We start from the raw sequence: 17977 nt of genomic DNA, 5'->3' as shown, positions 1-17977 counted from the left end.
GAATACAGGTCAATAGAAGAGTACCGAACTAAAGTGGATGAAGTGCGCGTGAAATACGACAAATTTCTAAGGCGCGAAACGGACAAAAGCAGTAATAGTGGTAGCCAGGCAGGTTCTACTGCAGTGCGCAGAAAGCTGAAGTTGCCAAAGTTAGAACTAAAGAGTTTTGCTGGTGAAATTAATGAATGGCTAAGTTTTTGGAGCCAGTTCAAACGTATACATGACGACGAAAAGTTAGAGAAAGAGGACAAGTTTCAATACCTTCGTCAGACAATCGTAACAGGTACAAGGGCCTGGGATGTTGTAGCCAATTACCCGCCTACCGGTGAAAACTATGATAAAGTGATTGAAAGTTTAAAAGCACGGTTCGGAAGGGAAGAACTTTTAACGGAGTACTACGTGCGCGAGTTACTCGGACTAGTTATCCAGAACGTGTCGGCGCAAAAGGACAGTGGAAGTTCGCCATTATTTTCGTTATATGATAAACTGGAATCACACCTGCGGTCCTTAGAAACAATAGTGTGACTAGTGATAAGTGCGCAGCGATGCTGTTTCCTCTGGTAGAGTCGTGTTTACCAAAGGATGTGTTACGTGTTTGGTTAAGACACACCGGAAGTGACAATGCAAATGAAAATGGATCCAATTTTTACAGTGAGAAAATGAACCAGTTGTTGGTGTTTTTAAGAAATGAAGTGGAAGGTGAGGAAAGAATCAGATTGGCACAAGCAGGATTTAAGCTAGCAGGCAGTGGTAGTACGGTTAGAAGTAAAAAGAGTTCTACAGAAAACAAATTTCCAACTGCAAACAATCTGTTTTCCAGTCATCAACAAGAAGTACCGGTCAGAAAAAGGTGCGCGTTCTGTGAAGAAGTGCATGCGGAACAAAATTGTGTGAAAGCGCGAGACTTAACACTGGAAGAAAAGAAAAAGTTGTTGATAAAGAACGAACGTTGTTTTTCGCGTTTCAATCAAAACACTACGCGCGCGAGTGTGAATTGAACATTAAATGTTTCAAGTGCAAGGGGAAACATTTCGCGATTATGTGCAATAAATTATCGGTACAAAGTAATAAGAAAATTGGAGATGGTAAAGAATCTGCCACATGTACCTTAACAAATCAAACTTCTAGCGAATAGTACCTATTACAGACGATTAAGGTTAGCGTACTGGTAAATGGAACAGTACGTGAGGTAAGGGCGTTGATTGACACGGGATCACAGCGTTCGTATATTTTAGAAAGAACCGCGCGTGAAATTGGTCTTGTTCCACAAGGGGAGGCAACATTAGTACATATACTGTTTGGGGGTGTTCATTCAAACAATGAAAAGCACAAACGTTATGAAATCTGTGTGGGTGCCGTCTGTGGAACTTTTACCACAAAACTAGAAGTGTTGGAGAGACCGATCATTTCCAACAATATTCAAAGTCTAAAAAGGGGTCCGTGGTTAAAGGAAATAAAAGCGAAGAAGATCTGGTTAACAGACTTTGGTGGAGATGATAGTGAAATTGAACTACTTATTGGAGCTGATATGGCCGGACAATTGTTAACTAATAATGTGCATAAACTAGATTCAGGTCTTGTTGCTGTGGAAACGAAGCTAGGGTGGGTCGTGATGGGGAAAATCCCTGCCCACAAGGAAGACTACCAAGGGGTGTCAGCAATGTGCGTTACTTCACTGTTGACTCAGAACGTAACAATAGCTGATCTGTGGAGGTTAGATACATTAGGAATCACAGACCCGGTGCAGAGTGTAACACGTAAAGAACGGGAACAGGAAGTTGTCGCAGTACGTTTACACCCGTAGGTGAGGACAATACTCAGTCGGTAACAAGAGAATAAAAACTAACCGAGTAGAAAGAAGAAGAAGAAGAAGAAGAAGAAGAGAGGAATGGTAGGTTTTTCGGCCGACTGATGTGCAAAAAGGCAAATTGAAAGTATTAAGTTCTCCGGGCTATAACGAAGACTGTGTTATTGTGTAAAGTAAATATAGACAACGTAGATTGTGTCAGATATATGGTCTGTCAAATATATAGTAGTGTAAAGATTGTGAGTAAAACTTTTGTGACAGTGGGAACAGTGTGCAAGTAGTTCATGGCACATGCACTTGTGTAAGCTAACTGTGTAATTCCAATAAATCAAATGTGTAGAGGAATGTACATAGTTTATTACAACAAACACAGTCAGTAATTTATAACAAGGTAAGTGGTGTTTCTACACTGAACTACCATAACAGATTATCACACGCTAATCACGCGCAAAAGGTGAGTATAACAGCGTGTACCTGCTGCAGTCTATTCATACGTTGATTTACTCATGTTGTAGCACGTGACCTTCACGGGCTGTAACTTTCATCTACCGACGGCGACATAAAGATTATGTTCGACTCAAAACTCACACATATCCGCATGTGAATTTGTGCTATAAGTGTGTTTACATCTGAACGGTATTAGTGTAACAGTGCATCGAAGTAACTAAAGCCAACATTAGGCTTAGAAGTGGTAAATTATAGAGTGTAAGTATGGAGGCGAGTGCAGACAACCAAACAACGACAGAAAACATGGACATTCTTCAAGTGTTGCTGAAAGATATGGCCGAACAGTTACACTCATTTCAACAAGACACAACAGTAAAGTTGCAATCACTACAACAAGGTAATGAAAACATTCGCAAAGAAATTGGTGACCAGTTCAAGTCATTCCAAGAAGACACAGCAGTGAAGTTACAGTCATTACAACAGGATTTGAGTACCGACATTATGTTAGTGCAGTCTGAATTAAATAGTAATCAAGAAGAGGTGAAAAACCAATTACAGACACTCCGTGAAGAGATATCTGATTGCCGCGACACTACAGAAGTGCAGATAGCAGGCTTACGCTCCGGATTAAAAGAAGTAACTCACATCATGCAAACAGTGCAAGAAGGTGTCAGTCGATTGTATATTGAAGTGGAAACACTGAAGACTACTAGCAACGAGCTGCAGGATCAGCAGCAGACAATGAGGAAGGACATGGAAGAGATGCAAGTAAATCAGGTGGAAATTCAGAAACGTCAAGGTGAACAGGAACTACAAATCCAAAATTTGAAACAGAAATTTGACCATATGGTTAGTCACCAATTTGAACTACGTAAAACATCGAAAGTGACAGAGGGACCAATGAACCAAATCGTTGATCCAAGCCCAGACAGTGACTCAGAGGGTTCTTCGAATCAAGATGAGTTAGTTTCACGATGTTGTAGAAATAGAAAACACCGAAGACAGGAATCATCACACCATAATATATCAGAAGAAAATTCAATAACCCAGGATGGACGACCGAGTATTTCTGTGTGGTCTAATGACGAATCGCCAAACATGCCCAATTGGAACAAGGACCGACTATTTAATGGTACACCCAATAAAAAGAAAAGAGTCTATCCAGGAAAAGTCGTAGAAAATATTAACCATGAGGAACTAACGTGTTCAAAGGTTTCCAGTGGAAGTGTAACGCTATTGAGAATGAGTGATATCAAGCATCTTTCACGCTTCTCAGGTGAATTTAACGGTCCCTTGGTATCGTCATTTTTAAGCAAGATTCAAGAAGAAGCTAAAGTTATGAATATGTCCCATGCCCAGTTACTAAGTATCATCCCATTAGTACTTGACGAACCGGCACAGTCGTGGTTCAAACTACAACCCAAGCCATTTAAGACTTACCAAGAATTCAAGATATCTCTTTTAGATACGTTTCAATCAACTCAGGTTATATCGAGTAAGTTAGCAGCTTATAAGAACACTAAGTTTGACCAAAGGGTGAACCAGTCTGTGAAGCAGTTTGCAATTGAACAGTTTCAGAAGTTGCGTGAATTGTGTCCTACGTTATCGGAAACGTATCTGTTATCAGACGTCACTGCGTTACTACCATGGAAATACCGTGAGGTGTTTGTGATTAAACCAGCGCAGTCTTTCCCCGAATTTTTGTCTACTATCGAGCGTGTAGAGTCTTTACGAAATTGTGAGATGAAGAACCGTCAAGATAAGAGTTACCATAAAGCGAGTCCTAAACCTAGTGTGCACCAAGTTGTGAAGAGCAAGTCTAGCAAGCGGACTGCACAAAGTGACGAGGAAGGAGGCTACCAACAGCAGAAGAAATCGACGCGGGGCAACAAACGCAAGGGGAAACGATTTCAGCGGAGAAGATACAAAAGTGACGGATCGGCATCCGAAGAAGGGATGAACGAAGAGATCAGGAACCAATTTGCAGTAAGGTCCAGACAAAGTGATCCACCTGCGGTTAATAGCCTGTTGAGGGACAATAGTAATTTAACCCATCATGCACAATGGAATCAGACAGAACACATCAGAGGAAAAAACGGCAACCAACCGGGAAATGCATCGACCGTGGGTTGGTAGGCCCGCAACCCACGTCCACAGAAAGGCTTAGGGCCCCTCAGCAGAGATATCTAGTGTGCTTTTCACATGCTAGGAGTAACCCCGAAGAAAGAAGTGATGTTGAAGATGATTATAATAAAGAACTGGTAGAAGAGGTGGTACACTCAAGTTCAAAGATTAAGGTTAAGGTAAACGGAGTGACCTTAGTCTCTCTCTTGGATACCGGAAGTGAAGTGTCATTGATGACTCAAGAAGCGTGGCAAAAGGTGAGTTATGATGTGTGTCATCCTCGGTTATTTCCTGCATCGGATATCACTTTAGTAGATTACTCGGGTAAAGGTAGAAAAGTTCTTGGTCAAATTGAAATCTTGGCAAACATCGAAGATATTGAAATGAATATACGAGTGTTTGTTGTTAAAAAGATGAGCCAGGACTTGCTATTAGGATTAGATACCCTGGAGAAGTTAGGAGCCATTATAAATTTCCGAGATAAGACTAATGTTGAAGTCGTTGACAAATGATAGTATATGCAAGATGATACCTATATTACCAGATGAAGAGAACGCTGAAGAAGTATATCTGTGTCATAATCAGAAGAAGGACAAGTCATGCCAGCCATTGTATGACATGCCCAATGAAGAAGAGCTGAAAGAAGTGGTTCGGAATGCAGACGCCTTAGATGAAGACCAAAAAGGAAGATTATTTAATTTACTTAGCGAATATCGTGATATATTTAAGGATCATCCAGGACGTTGCAGAGGTTATCAGTATAAGATGGAGGTAAAAACAGATGGTGCAATTGTACGCCGGCAATATCCCATCCCTTTGAAGTATCGCCCACAGATTAGACAAGAGATACAGAAACTTTTCGTAGCAGGGTTAATCCAGCCCAGTGAGTCTATACATTGCAATCCGATCCTTGTCGTCCCAAAGAAGGGAACGGACAATATAAGAATGTGCTTAGACCTCCGTGAAGTGAACAAGCACGTATCTTTGAAACCTATTAAAGCGGAGCCTATCGAAGATATATTTGCTAAGATTCAGTATAAGCCCTACCAAACACAAATTGATCTCGTCCAAAGTTACCATGGGATACCATTACATCCCGAGTCCAGACAGTTTACCGCTTTCAATTTCGAAGGTGAAAATTGGGAATTTACCGTCGTGCCCTACTGTTATATTAATGGATCATCGGCTCTGGCTTTGGCTTTGCAACACGTGCTACCGATCCAACAACTTGGTTCATCATTTGTCAGGTATATAGACGACCTTCAAATTGCAGACGACAGCTTTGATGAACATCTAAAACACCTCAGGATATTATTCCAAGCTATTCGTGAAGCCAATCTCAACCTGAATTTAAGGAAATCAAGTTTTTGTCGAATGGTTAGGCGTTTCCTAGGGTATCTTGTAACACCGAAAGGGATAAAGAAGGATCCGGAAGCCATCAAGCCAATACTTCAATATCCTCGGCCCACCAGTATAAAGATGCTACAACGCTTCTTGGGGTTCCTGCAGTACCAACATTGGTTCCTAGAGAATTTAGCTGAAGTAGCCGCACCTCTGTACACTCTCCTGAAGAAAGGCAAGAAATGGAGATGGAATGAAGAATGTGAGCAGTCTTTCGAGAAGTTGAAGCAGATGGTAGGCGAAGATGTCATGTTAGCCCATCCTGATTTGAATAGTGAATTTATTATTAGAACGGATGCTTCACATGTTTCGCTAGCAGCATCCCTCCAACAGGTTCAGTGTGGGAAAATGAAGGTGATACACTATGCTAGTCGTACACTAACACCGGCTGAGAAGAATTACTGCTCTTCGGAACTTGAATGCCTAGCAATAATATTTGCAGTTCGAAAGTGGTCCAAATTACTGCTAGGACATAAATTCAAAATTTTATGTGACAACCAAGCCTTGTCCTGGTTAAGAAACGCTAAGAAATTGAACTCGAGGTTGCTCAGATGGAGCGTGGAACTGCAGCAATATGATTATGAAGTTGTGCATGTGAAAGGGACACACAATATAGGACTAGATGCTCTCTCCCGAGTAGCAGCCAAAGATGAACAAAAATACCACATCCATACATACCAGACGTTTAGAAATGAAGTTCTTGCAGTCAAACCACGTGAACTACAGGATGCACAGAGAAAGGATGAACGGCTCTTACCTATTATTCAGGCTTTGGAAGGACACAACGACTCAGAAGATAAACTCAGGAGATATAAAGAACACTATCAAATCGACCATGGAATACTAAGGATAAAGGACTATCACTTTCCTGACAAGTGGAGAATATGCATACCTAAGGTGTTGGTGCCATGTGTAGTGAAGGCATACCATGATAACGCTGGACATTGGGGATTTGATAGAACATTGGCCAAAATCCAAGAATCGTTCTACTGGAAGAGTTGCAGAGTTGACGTGAAGAACCATATAGCTAATTGTGATCATTGCATGAGGATAAAACCTGACTATCACCCTACGGCTCGTTTGTTGAAACCCATGCACCCTGACAGAGTGCGACAGTGGATTTGTTTAGATTTCTTAGGTCCTTGGCCTACAAGTCATAATGGCTATAAATACGTTCTAACTGTAACAGAAGGATTCACAGGTTATTTGGTAACTTATCCAGTTAGAAATGCAAACACGAACGCAGTCCTACGTAGTCTGGAAGATTACTTTAAACATTTAGATATCCCTGAAGCAGTAGTATGTGATAATGGCATGGTATTCAAAAGCAAGAAATTCGTAGATAGAATGGACCAATGGAACATCAAAGTTCACTATACCACTAGATACCATCCCCAAAGTAACTACGGTGAAAGGAACCACGGAGACCTGGTTAAGTTGATACGAAACTTGTGTAGCAGCCATCATGACAAGTGGTATTATCATCTCCAACAGTGCGTCAGGCTGATGAACCATGCGATTTCTAGTTCACTGGGGACGTCGCCAGCTGCCCTGATGCTGAATATAGATGACAATGCAGCAGCCAATCGCTACTTCGGAATGCAAGACCAGATTATTGATCACGAAGTGTATCAGAGAGACTGGAAAGGAAAGTTATTAACGGCCAGCATGAGAAAGAAGTATAAGATAAACCGGGACAACGATCGCCATAACAGCCAGCAAAAGCATAGACCCATAGTCCATAGAGGAGACCTTGTTTTTGTCCGGCAGCATAACTTAAGCAACTTACCTCAATTGAAGATCAAGAAATTCTTCAACATTTTCAAAGGTCCTTATATATGTAGAGATATTTTAAATGATAAAGTTCTCCTTCTGGAAGATCCACAGAATGGACAAACCTTACCACTTGAATCCATGGACAATGTGAAAATTTGGAACCCAACCCCAGAAGTTAAAAGGAAATGGTTGGGGCGGAGTGAGCAGAACCACAATGGACGTGTGTAACTAGTAATTGTTCGGACAGTCCAGAAAATAATAAGTTGTATGTAAAGTGTGTTATTAGTGATTTTTCGTGTACCTTGCTTGTCTTTTCTTTGTTTTTGTTCATTTACGTTAGTATGTTCATATATTAGTTTAGCAGTATTTAATTGTTTCATACAGGGTGTCACTAAAATAAAGATATAGAAAGGTGTTTATCCACAGTAAGGAGTATGGGTTCGAATCCACGAGAATTTATTGGTCATCGTGGAATAGCCCGCTGGGCACCATTTGTCGCAGTACGTTTACACCCGTAGGTGAGGACAATACTCAGTCGGTAACAAGAGAATAAAAACTAACCGAGTAGAAAGAAGAAGAAGAAGAAGAAGAAGAAGAGAGGAATGGTAGGTTTTTCGGCCGACTGATGTGCAAAAAGGCAAATTGAAAGTATTAAGTTCTCCGGCTATAACGAAGACTGTGTTATTGTGTAAAGTAAATATAGACAACGTAGATTGTGTCAGATATATGGTCTGTCAAATATATAGTAGTGTAAAGATTGTGAGTAAAACTTTTGTGACAGTGGGAACAGTGTGCAAGTAGTTCATGGCACATGCACTTGTGTAAGCTAACTGTGTAATTCCAATAAATCAAATGTGTAGAGGAATGTACATAGTTTATTACAACAAACACAGTCAGTAATTTATAACAAGGTAAGTGGTGTTTCTACACTGAACTACCATAACAGATTATCACACGCTAATCACGCGCAAAAGGTGAGTATAACAGCGTGTACCTGCTGCAGTCTATTCATACGTTGATTTACTCATGTTGTAGCACGTGACCTTCACGGGCTGTAACTTTCATCTACCGACGGCGACAAAGTTATCGAGCACTTCGAGAAAACCGTGAGGATCAATGAAGAACAGAGGTACGAAGTGAGTTTGCCGTGGAGTGAATATCATCAATCGCTTCCTGATAATTTAAGCATTGCGGAAAAGAGATGTCTGACGGTGTCGGAGAAATTAGTTCAACAGAGGAAGTATGAAGAGTACGATGCAGTCTTTCAAGAATGGGAAAGGGACGGCATTATAGAAGAGGTGCATAAAAATGAAGTTTTGGCTCCAGGTTACTATTTACCACATCGCGCTGTGTTTAAGGAGAATTCGACAACTAAAATCGGACCACTGTTTGATGCTTCTTGTAAAGTGAAAGGTGCGCCTTCATTAAATGATTGTTTGGAAAAAGGCCCAAATCTAGTTGAACTTATACCAGCTTTATTATTGAGATTTAGAGAGAAAAAGATTAGGGTTGTCTCCGACATAAAGAAAGCTTTTTTGCAAATAGTGGTAAACGAAAGAGATCGTGATTTTTTAAGATTCCTATGGCGGGAGGACTTCTCCAACAAGAAACAGAAATTATACAGACACAATCGGGTTGTGTTCGGTTTGAATTGTAGTCCATTTCTCCTGGGAGCTGTGTTGAACCACCTTTTAACCAATGCCCCTCCGATGTATAAGGAAATTGCGGACAGACTGAAGCAGTCGTTTTACGTAGATAATTGTGTAACTTCCGTTAGTAGTGAGGCAGAACTGGGTATCTTTATCGAACATTCTACTAAGTTGTTAGCTGAAGCAAAGTTTGACCTGCGAGGATGGGAGCATACAGTTTTACAAGCAGAAAGTCAGGAAGAAAAGAGTATTCCGGTACTAGGCGTAGCTTGGGAAAAGTGCAAAGATGTTTTGAGCTGAGATCTACACTGTTTCGACGAAACTGAAGAGACCGTTACCAGAAGGTCCATTCTTTCTGCGGTCCACAAGATTTTTGATCCGATTGGATTCTTGTCACTTATGACACTAATCCCTAAACTACTAATACAAGAAAGTTATAACGCGAAAGCTAGTTGATTGAGGTAGTTCCAGAAGACATTGCGCGGAAGTTCCGGAAGTGGTCTAAAAATATCACAGTATTACAGGAGATAAAAGTTCCGAGACGCTTCACTATTGATCCGTGTAGAAAGTCGTGGAGTTTGCATTTTTTTTGTGACGCTTGTCAATACGCTTATGCGTGTGTAATATTTTTAAGAAGTGAAAGTGCTGGAAAGGTTGAAGTTCAGTTACTAGCGAGTAAATCTAGAGTTGCACCACTGAAGAAGGTTACAATACCACGACTCGAGCTAATGGCATGTTGTATCGGTGCACGACTTGCTCGAACAGTTATTGATATTTTGGAATTGGACATTCCAGTTTGTTATTGGACGGATTCAACTACTGCTCTGAGTTGGATCAAACGAGATGAACCTTGGGGCGTGTTTGTTGCAAACTGAGTTCAAGAAATAAGATCGATATCTGATATCTCGTGTTGGAGACACATCCCTGGTGAATTCAACCCAGCAGATCTTCCAAGCAGAGGCTGTGATGCTACTACTTTGTTGAATTCCAGATGGTGGGACGGTCCAGGTTGGTTGAAAATGGAAGAATTCGATTGGCCAGTGAAGGATGCAACAGTGAACGAATTTGAAGTTAGCAGTGAAATGAAGAAAACTTCGGTTTCAATGTTGGTGAAGTGCGAGACGAAATGGTACCTACGATATTTCTCAACGTACGAGAAGGTCTTGCGAATGGTTACTTGGATTTGTAGTTTCGTAGAGAACTGTCGCTTGAATCCTGGGGACAAATATTCAGGAGAGTTAAAAAGTGGTGAATTAGCAAATGCAGAAAGGTTGTTACTTCGCATTGTTCAAAAGGAATCTTTCAGTTCAAATGATACAAGATTGAAGACTCTGGTTACTTTTCAAGACAGTGATGGTTTGCTACGGGTGAAAACAAAGATATCAAGGAGAGATGATGATGAATATTTTAGATATCCTATTATTTTGCCACCGGACCACAAGTTGGTGCATATGTTGATAATGCAAGAACACTTGGAAATGTTACACGCTGGAACACAGATTCTATTGAACAAACTGAGGGAAAGATTTTGGATTCTACGCTCAAGAAAGACGGTGCGTTCTGTTATTCGCAAGTGTGTTAGGTGTAGAAGACATGATGCGAAGAAAATGTCCGTAAATCCAATTGCTTTACCTGAAGATCGAGTAAGAGATGCCTCAGTTTTGAAATCACTGGAGTGGACTTAACTGGACCATTAATTCTGTAGGATGGCACGAAGGCTTGGATAGTGTTGTTTACATGTGCAGTATATAGGGCTGTTCATCTTGAATTGGTTCTAGCCCTGTCAACTTGTGAATTTTTGTTGGCCTTACGAAAATTCGTAGCGAGAAGAGGAAGACCTAAAATCATCTACAGTGATAACGGGACCAATTTTGTGGGGACTAGTAATCTATTCCACACTATCAAGTGGGAGGAAATAGCTGTTGAGTCCTCAATCAAGAGAATTCAGTGGAAATTTATACCACCTAGTGCGGCCTGGTGGGAGCGTATTATACGAACATTGAAATCCTTATTAAAGAAAACGCTGGGGAGGGCATCGTTGAACTATCAGGAACTGATGACCTTACTATGTGACTGTGAAGCAGTTTTGAATTCCCGACCTTTGACCTACTTATCTGAAGATGATGATGATTTACAGCCGTTAACACCTGCCATGTTTCTTCAAGATAATCGGGAAACAGGTGTGCCAGATTTGGATGACATTGGAAGTTTTCAGTTAACAAAGAAGTACAGAAAACTACAAGACCTGAAGAAGAGATTTAGAGACAGATTCAGGACTGAATATTTGGGACTATTAGTGCAGCGACAACGAGAGAAAGGGCATGCTAAGGACATAAAGTTGGGTGACGTCGTCTTGGTTGAAACTGAAGAAAAACGTAGGATTAACTGGCCATTAGGGAGAGTAGTTGATTTCTTCCCGGGTCAAGATGATCATGTTAGAGTGGTGAAAGTGAAAACAGAAAACAGGATCCTTGTTCGTCCGGTGCAGAGACTGTATCCTCTACAGGTATCGATGCCTGGGGATTTGGTTAACGACGCAGAACATCCTGTGGTGGAACGAATGAAGTCAGAACATGCTCTGGTGGAACCAATGGAGTCAGAACATGCTGTGGCGGAATCAGTGGAGTCACAATCTCCTGTGGTGAAGAGCAGCCGAGTTGGTGATTTATCTACGAGGTGTGGTCGAAAAGTGAAAGTTCCGTCAAGATACTTAGAGTAATTTGTTTTCATGGTCATCAAAAGGTGGGAGTGATGTAGAATCCTCTGAGAAGACGGAAAGAAAGAAGAAAGGACGGTGTTTTTGGATGATGAGTTTTTTTTCTTGAGACAGGAGGACAAAGAAAATATGCCTGTAGTTTTCTTAAGGACTAAAATATATCTGAAAGGGATGTAGTTTTAGTTTACAGTTGGTTGTAAAGTTCTGTTGTTCGAAGTTAATTGGGAAATAAAACCATACAGTACATATGTGAATCTTATTGAAGTGGAATAGAGTGCTCTCACAGTAGTATAGTGTTTATGAAGGTATTGAGTACGTTTTCAGTCGTAACACCCTATGAACAACTGATTTTTCAAGTCTTTTGTAAGAAAAATACTGTGAACTGAGAAACCATAACCTTTTCCATATTGTACAGGGATATTTTCCTGCGAATAGAAGTTTCTTGTATAATGCGTTCAGAAATTAACACTTGCAAGAATACTCTCTTAGTAAAGTATATTTTAGGCACACACTAATTTACCCCCACCTCGAACTGTTTCAATTTCCTCACTGACAAACACTTTTCCGTTTTAAATCGTAAAGGTCAGATCCACCGTTATTGTAACAGAGTGGTGCTTGAGCGATTGACTAGAAATTCAAACTCCGATTAGTGACAATTTAACAGTCTTGTTTTATTACAAGTGTAAACTCTTTAGTCAGTTCAGAAGAGGCCGTGAATCGTGTTCAGAGTTGATGACGATGGATTTTGGTGCGAGGTCAAAGTGGATGAGAGTGGTTCATGGTGGGTGGTGGGTCACGGTGTGTCACCGTGGGTGGTGGGTCAGAGTGGGTCATGGTGGGTGGTCGATCGTGGGTCACGGTGGGTGGTGGGTCAAGTTTTCATTGACCCACGCCAACTCTGCCATAAATATGCAAATTACCCGTATGGGCCGCTAAAATTAGTACAATACACTTTGGGCCGCGGAAAATTGCATTTAAATCAATTTTAGACGAATCCCGAGGGGACACTTCGCGAATGTACCTTGTCAAGATTAGGTGAGATGTGCATGTGAATAGAATTGTTAAATATGCTGCTTTCTTTTAAAAATACAGAAAAACAACCCTCCCCGCCCGAGGAGTTGACATTTCCCCCCCGGGTGAAAATATATTAATTCAACACTGGGCGTAATTGTGAGCGTTAAACTGCAAAGAATAATTAGTTTTCACTTAAGTTATAGTAGAAAAATTAAATGTTTAGGAAAGGGACGTTTCTCAATAGCCAGGCACCGTAGCTACATCTATTATTAAACGCTGAAAACAAGACGAAACAGAGACTAAGCTCTGGAGATGGATACAATGCGCACACGTGAACAGCCAGCTGCAAAAGAAGACACCTAACGAGAAATACCTGAACTACGTGCTCATGTATGATGTAAAACCACCATAGAACCACCAACTAACTGAAACAAAATTATTACGAACTAGAGCTAAACTAGCGCCAATAAAACTTAACTTAGATAATTAAAGAAAATACTAAGATCTAATTCAATACTAGTCAGGCAAAAACAGCGGCACTTATTACATGAGAGCAACCCAAAATTAGCACAGTACAGATGCGCGTATGGTATAAGGGGAAGGGGGCATTCAAAACACACCGAAATATTTTAGACTACACATTGCGTACAAATAAAATAATATCTGATATTGACTATAGGTGAAGTCAACAAGAAATGGAATAATAGAAAGTCTGTAGTTTATGTTTTTATTAGAGTATGATTAAAAATTGGAATATTTAAATTTTAATTAAATTGATAAAATATGTGTAATAAAAAAGTGTTTTTCCTTGCTTTTCCGCTTGATTGATTCTCCTTGATACAGAAAAAGAATTTATATTTGGACTGAAGAGCAAAATTTGAGAGCGAGAGCTAATTATGTGGTGTATGATTTTCCGGTCGTTTTACATTTTAACGTATGCGGATTGCTGAGTGTGGATTCCTGTTTTGTTGCATTCTGATAACTAAAGCAATGTGAAAAGCTGGATACTTGGCATGCGAACTTAATAACGTCTGATATTGACTATATGTGAAGTCAACAAAAATGGAATAATAGAAAGCCTGTAGTTTATGTTTTTATTAGAGCATGATTAAAAATTGGAATATTTAAATGGGCCAATCCACTCGAAAGTGAGCCTGAACCCAAATTTTCGAAAACTGTGAAAACCAATGCATTTTTACATATATATGAAGTAAATAGAACGAAATTTACTTTTCCACAAAGAAAAAACTTATTTATACTTAGAATTCACGTAAAATTTTAAATCTAAGTTGTGAATTTGTAACTTGTCAGCTGCGAGGAATTTTTTATTATTGTTATCTGCAACATTTTACGGTAATTTGTGCATGTTTGGCTGAAGTAACTTCGAGCTATTCAAGATGCTTCTCTTTGCTACAAGCTGCAGTTAAAAATTTGCTTACAGGATAAAAATTGTTTATAATATCATTAAAGATATAAACGTCAACTTGAGTGTCCTGCCCGTAACAGAAAACTACCAAAAGTTATTGTACTGAACTACTAAATTTGAGAATGTGGTTCGTACTTAGTAGAAGTAACAATTTGCATGTATACTTCACATTTACCAAATTTTGGACTAATGCTAATAATATATTTCGATTTATTTCAATTTGAAAACTTGTCCTGCCCGTGACAGTGGGCATGTCATTGGTGAGAAAGTTTGTGTACATTGGTTTTTCATGATAGAAAATGATTCCATGTGTAGTAAAATAACGTTTTCTAAGCATGAACATTATTTACTTAAATAGAGGATTATCTATTACTGTCAGTATGATGTTTTAACTTAAAATAAGTATCATATAAATATTATCATTAGCGTCAACTTTTTGTTCATTTCAACGGAGAAGTGGATGGGATTGGAGTACGTACAAGAAGGCCAGTATGGAACTTTGTAAAACAAAAGAAAGTAATTGTAGAATGTGCTGCTGATTTTGTAGCAGCTTTAAGCTCTTCGTTTCAAAATATATCTGTTTTACTACTATCATCAGCAGAAATTAAAAAAAAAAAGACGCTTTGAATAAAAGGCGGGAAAATGCTCTTTTCAATTGAATGTCTCCAATCAAAACACTTTTTTTTTCCTGCAATTTGACAACGAAAATTGAGTAGTTCATCGAACTTTTAAATCAGAGCTTCATCCGTGTAAAATCTTTAAATTCCTAACAGACTTTTATTCAGATTCTGAAAATGATGATTCCGAAAGCGACGAAGTTATCCTGAACGACGACTTAGGTTTGCATGTTAACAAAGCTTGTGTTAGGCCAGCTGTTGAAGATATAACACAAGGAACATTTTTGTTGATGGAATTTTTCTCTAGCGGACAGAAAAAGAAAGCATAGACATGCAACTATCGCACATAGCCCAGTGGAAGAGAACGAAGAAGTCAAGGAAATTCGTATGAAGACCGTAAGCGCGGTAAAATTTTCAAGACTGTTGAAGATGTGTCTTACATGCATTTTAATCAAATAATACCTGTAATACCAGCAGTGCCGTGGCGTTGGGGGGAAGGGTCGAGCGGGGCGACGACCTTGGGCGTCAAAATATGGGGGCGCAAAATTATAAAAAGATATATAAAAGATAAAAGAAAAATAAAAGATAAAAGAAAAATAAAAGATATATAAAAATGGAAGGAAAAAGAATTAAATAGTGCTCAAAATCAAGGAAAAGCAGGGTTTATTTTTGAAAATTTTCTTACGCATGGCACCAACCATGTAACGCTTTGCGGCTGGTCTGTCGACCTCATTCATATTTACGGGGGCGCCGTCGTATACTCTCGCCCCGGGCGCTGATTTTTCAAGGCACGGGCACTGGATATCAGCGCCTAATTTATATACTGTTAGACAGTGTTTTGTAAGAAGTTCCCTACAAGGTGGTTGTAAATGGGCAAATAAAACCATTTCCTAAAGTGTAGGTGGTTAGAAATAAGTGTACTATATATTTTTATTTTATGTGATAAAAGCGAGCCCCAAGTAAAGTAAATAGAATTATTTGTGTACAATGATATAACAGAACAGCAAAAATTGACTTATTTTCGATTTTATTTCAGTTTCCAAATCATTCTTATTGAGATTTTGTGTGTTGATTCACACGGTGTCCCGCCCGTGACACAGTAAAGTTAATTTTTTTTTTTATTATTATAAATATTTGGCAAATTTTCCTTAAGTGAAGTTTGGTAAAAAATTTAATCACTTGTACATTTCCGTTTAAATAAGAACATTTTGAGCTAAGAAATCAAAGAGTTTTGTAACATTCACTTGGTGTGTCGAAAGTCACTTCTCTTTTTTGTCCCGCCCGTGACAGACGTTTAGGAATTAATATTTTCTACTCTAAACAGAAAAAAATACTGAAAACATCAGCTACATATTCTCCTAAGTCTGTACTGCTCATGTATCATACAATTAACAGAATTTATGTTGTATTTTTAGAAATATTCAACTTTAAAGCATCAAAAATGTAGTGTAAATGTCCTGCCCGTGACGATGGAATGGCCCAAATTTTAAATTAAATTGAATAAATATGTGTAATTATAAATGTGTTTTTCTTTGCTTTTCCGATTGGTTGGTTTCCTTGATACCGAAAATGATTTTATATTTGGACTGAAAAGCAAAATTTGAGAGCCAGAGCTTATTATGTGAGGTATGATTTTCGGGTCGTTTTTCAATATTTTATCGTATGCAGACTGCTGAGTGTGATTTCCTGTTTTGTTGCCTTCTGATAACTAAAGCAATGTGAAGAGCTGGATACTTACCATGCGAGGTTAATAATGTCTGATATTGACTATATGTGAAGTCAACAAGAAATGGAATAATAGAAAGCCTGTAGTATATGTTTTTATTAGAGCATTATTAAAATTGGTATATTCAAATTTTTAATTAAATTGAATAAATATGTGTAATAATGAATGTGTTTTTCTTTGCTTTTCCACTTGATTGATTCTCCTTGATACCGAAAATGATTTTATATTTGGACTGAAGAGCGAAATTTGAGAGCAAGAACTAATTATGTGAGGCAAGATTTTCCGCTCGTTTTTCATTTTAACGTTAGAGAAGTGTTGAGTGTGGTTTCTTGTTTTGTTGCCCTCTGATTACTAAAGCAATGTGAAAAGTTGGATACTTGGCATGCGAGGTTAATAATGTCTGATATTGACTATATGTGAAGTCAACAAGAAATGGAGTAATAGAAAGCCTGTAGTTCATGTTTTTATTAGAGCATGATTAAAAAATTGGAATATTTAAATTTTAAATTAAATTGAATAAATATGTGTAATAATAAATGTGTTTTTCTTTGCTTTTCCGTTTGATTGATTTTCTGTGATACCGAAAATGATTTTATATTTGGACTGAAGAGCGAGATTTGAGAGCCAGAACTAATTATGTGAGGTAAGATTTTCCGGTCGTTCTTCATTTTAACGTATGCGGACTGCTGAGTGTGATTTCCTGTTTTGTTGCCTTCTGATAACTAAAGCAATGTGAAGAGCTGGATACTTAGCATGCGAGGTTAATAATGTCTGATATTGACTATATGTGAAGTCAACAAGAAATGGAGTAATAGAAAGCCTGTAGTTCATGTTTTTATTAGAGCATGATTAAAAATTGGAATATTTAAATTAAACTGAATAAATATGTGTAACAATAAATTCCTTTTTCTTTGCTTTTCCTCTTGATTGATTCTCCTTGATACTGAAAATGATTTTATATTTGGACTGAAGAGCAAAATTTGAGAGCGAGAACTAATTATGTGAGGTATTATTTTCAGGTCGTTCTTCATTTTAACATATGCGGACTGCTGAGTGTGGTTGTGGAAGTAGGGGAATGTGATTTAATGGGTATTTGGTGTGCTGGTAAAGGAATGGCTAGTAATTTTTTTTTTCATTTCATGAGGATTAAAATTTTTGCATACTTTAGATGTAATTTTTGATAATATAGAAAATGATTAAAATATAAATAAGTAATTTAGAAATGGTATTGAGTTCTTGAAATTGTTGGAATATGTAGTTTTTTTGTTGTATAG

At 38.7% G+C, this 17977-nt stretch overlaps 2 protein-coding genes across 2 annotated transcripts; both read left to right on the top strand.

Moving 5' to 3' along the window:
* Positions 1-7989: 7989 nt before the first annotated feature.
* On the top strand, positions 7990-9504 carry LOC145682908 (uncharacterized). Its single transcript, XM_081754269.1, has 2 exons — positions 7990-8069; positions 8742-9504. Exons 1-2 carry the CDS (start codon positions 7990-7992, stop codon positions 9502-9504), a joined length of 843 nt encoding a protein of 280 aa, XP_081610395.1.
* A 719-nt stretch (positions 9505-10223) lies between these two features.
* On the top strand, positions 10224-10889 carry LOC145682905 (uncharacterized). The gene has a single exon (XM_081754267.1). The coding sequence runs from the start codon at positions 10224-10226 to the stop codon at positions 10887-10889; it is 666 nt and encodes a 221-aa protein (XP_081610393.1).
* Positions 10890-17977: the final 7088 nt, after the last annotated feature.

This window comes from Thermobia domestica, chromosome 1 (genome assembly GCF_964235325.1).
Source record: "Thermobia domestica chromosome 1, izTheDome1.hap1.1, whole genome shotgun sequence".
NCBI lineage: Eukaryota > Metazoa > Arthropoda > Insecta > Zygentoma > Lepismatidae > Thermobia > Thermobia domestica.
The sequence above is the reverse complement of the archived record's forward strand: the minus strand, read 5'-3'. Positions and strand labels throughout refer to the sequence as shown.

Excerpts from the sequence above, each read along its gene's own strand:
- LOC145682905 (XM_081754267.1), top strand. The coding sequence starts at position 10,224 with ATGGAAGAATTCGATTGGCCAGTGAAGGATGCAACAGTGAACGAATTT.
- LOC145682908 (XM_081754269.1), top strand. The coding sequence starts at position 7,990 with ATGGGTTCGAATCCACGAGAATTTATTGGTCATCGTGGAATAGCCCGC. Across the intron at positions 8,070-8,741 it reads GTCGCAGTACGTTTACACCC|CATTGCGGAAAAGAGATGTC; the intron begins GTAGGTGAGGAC and ends TGATAATTTAAG.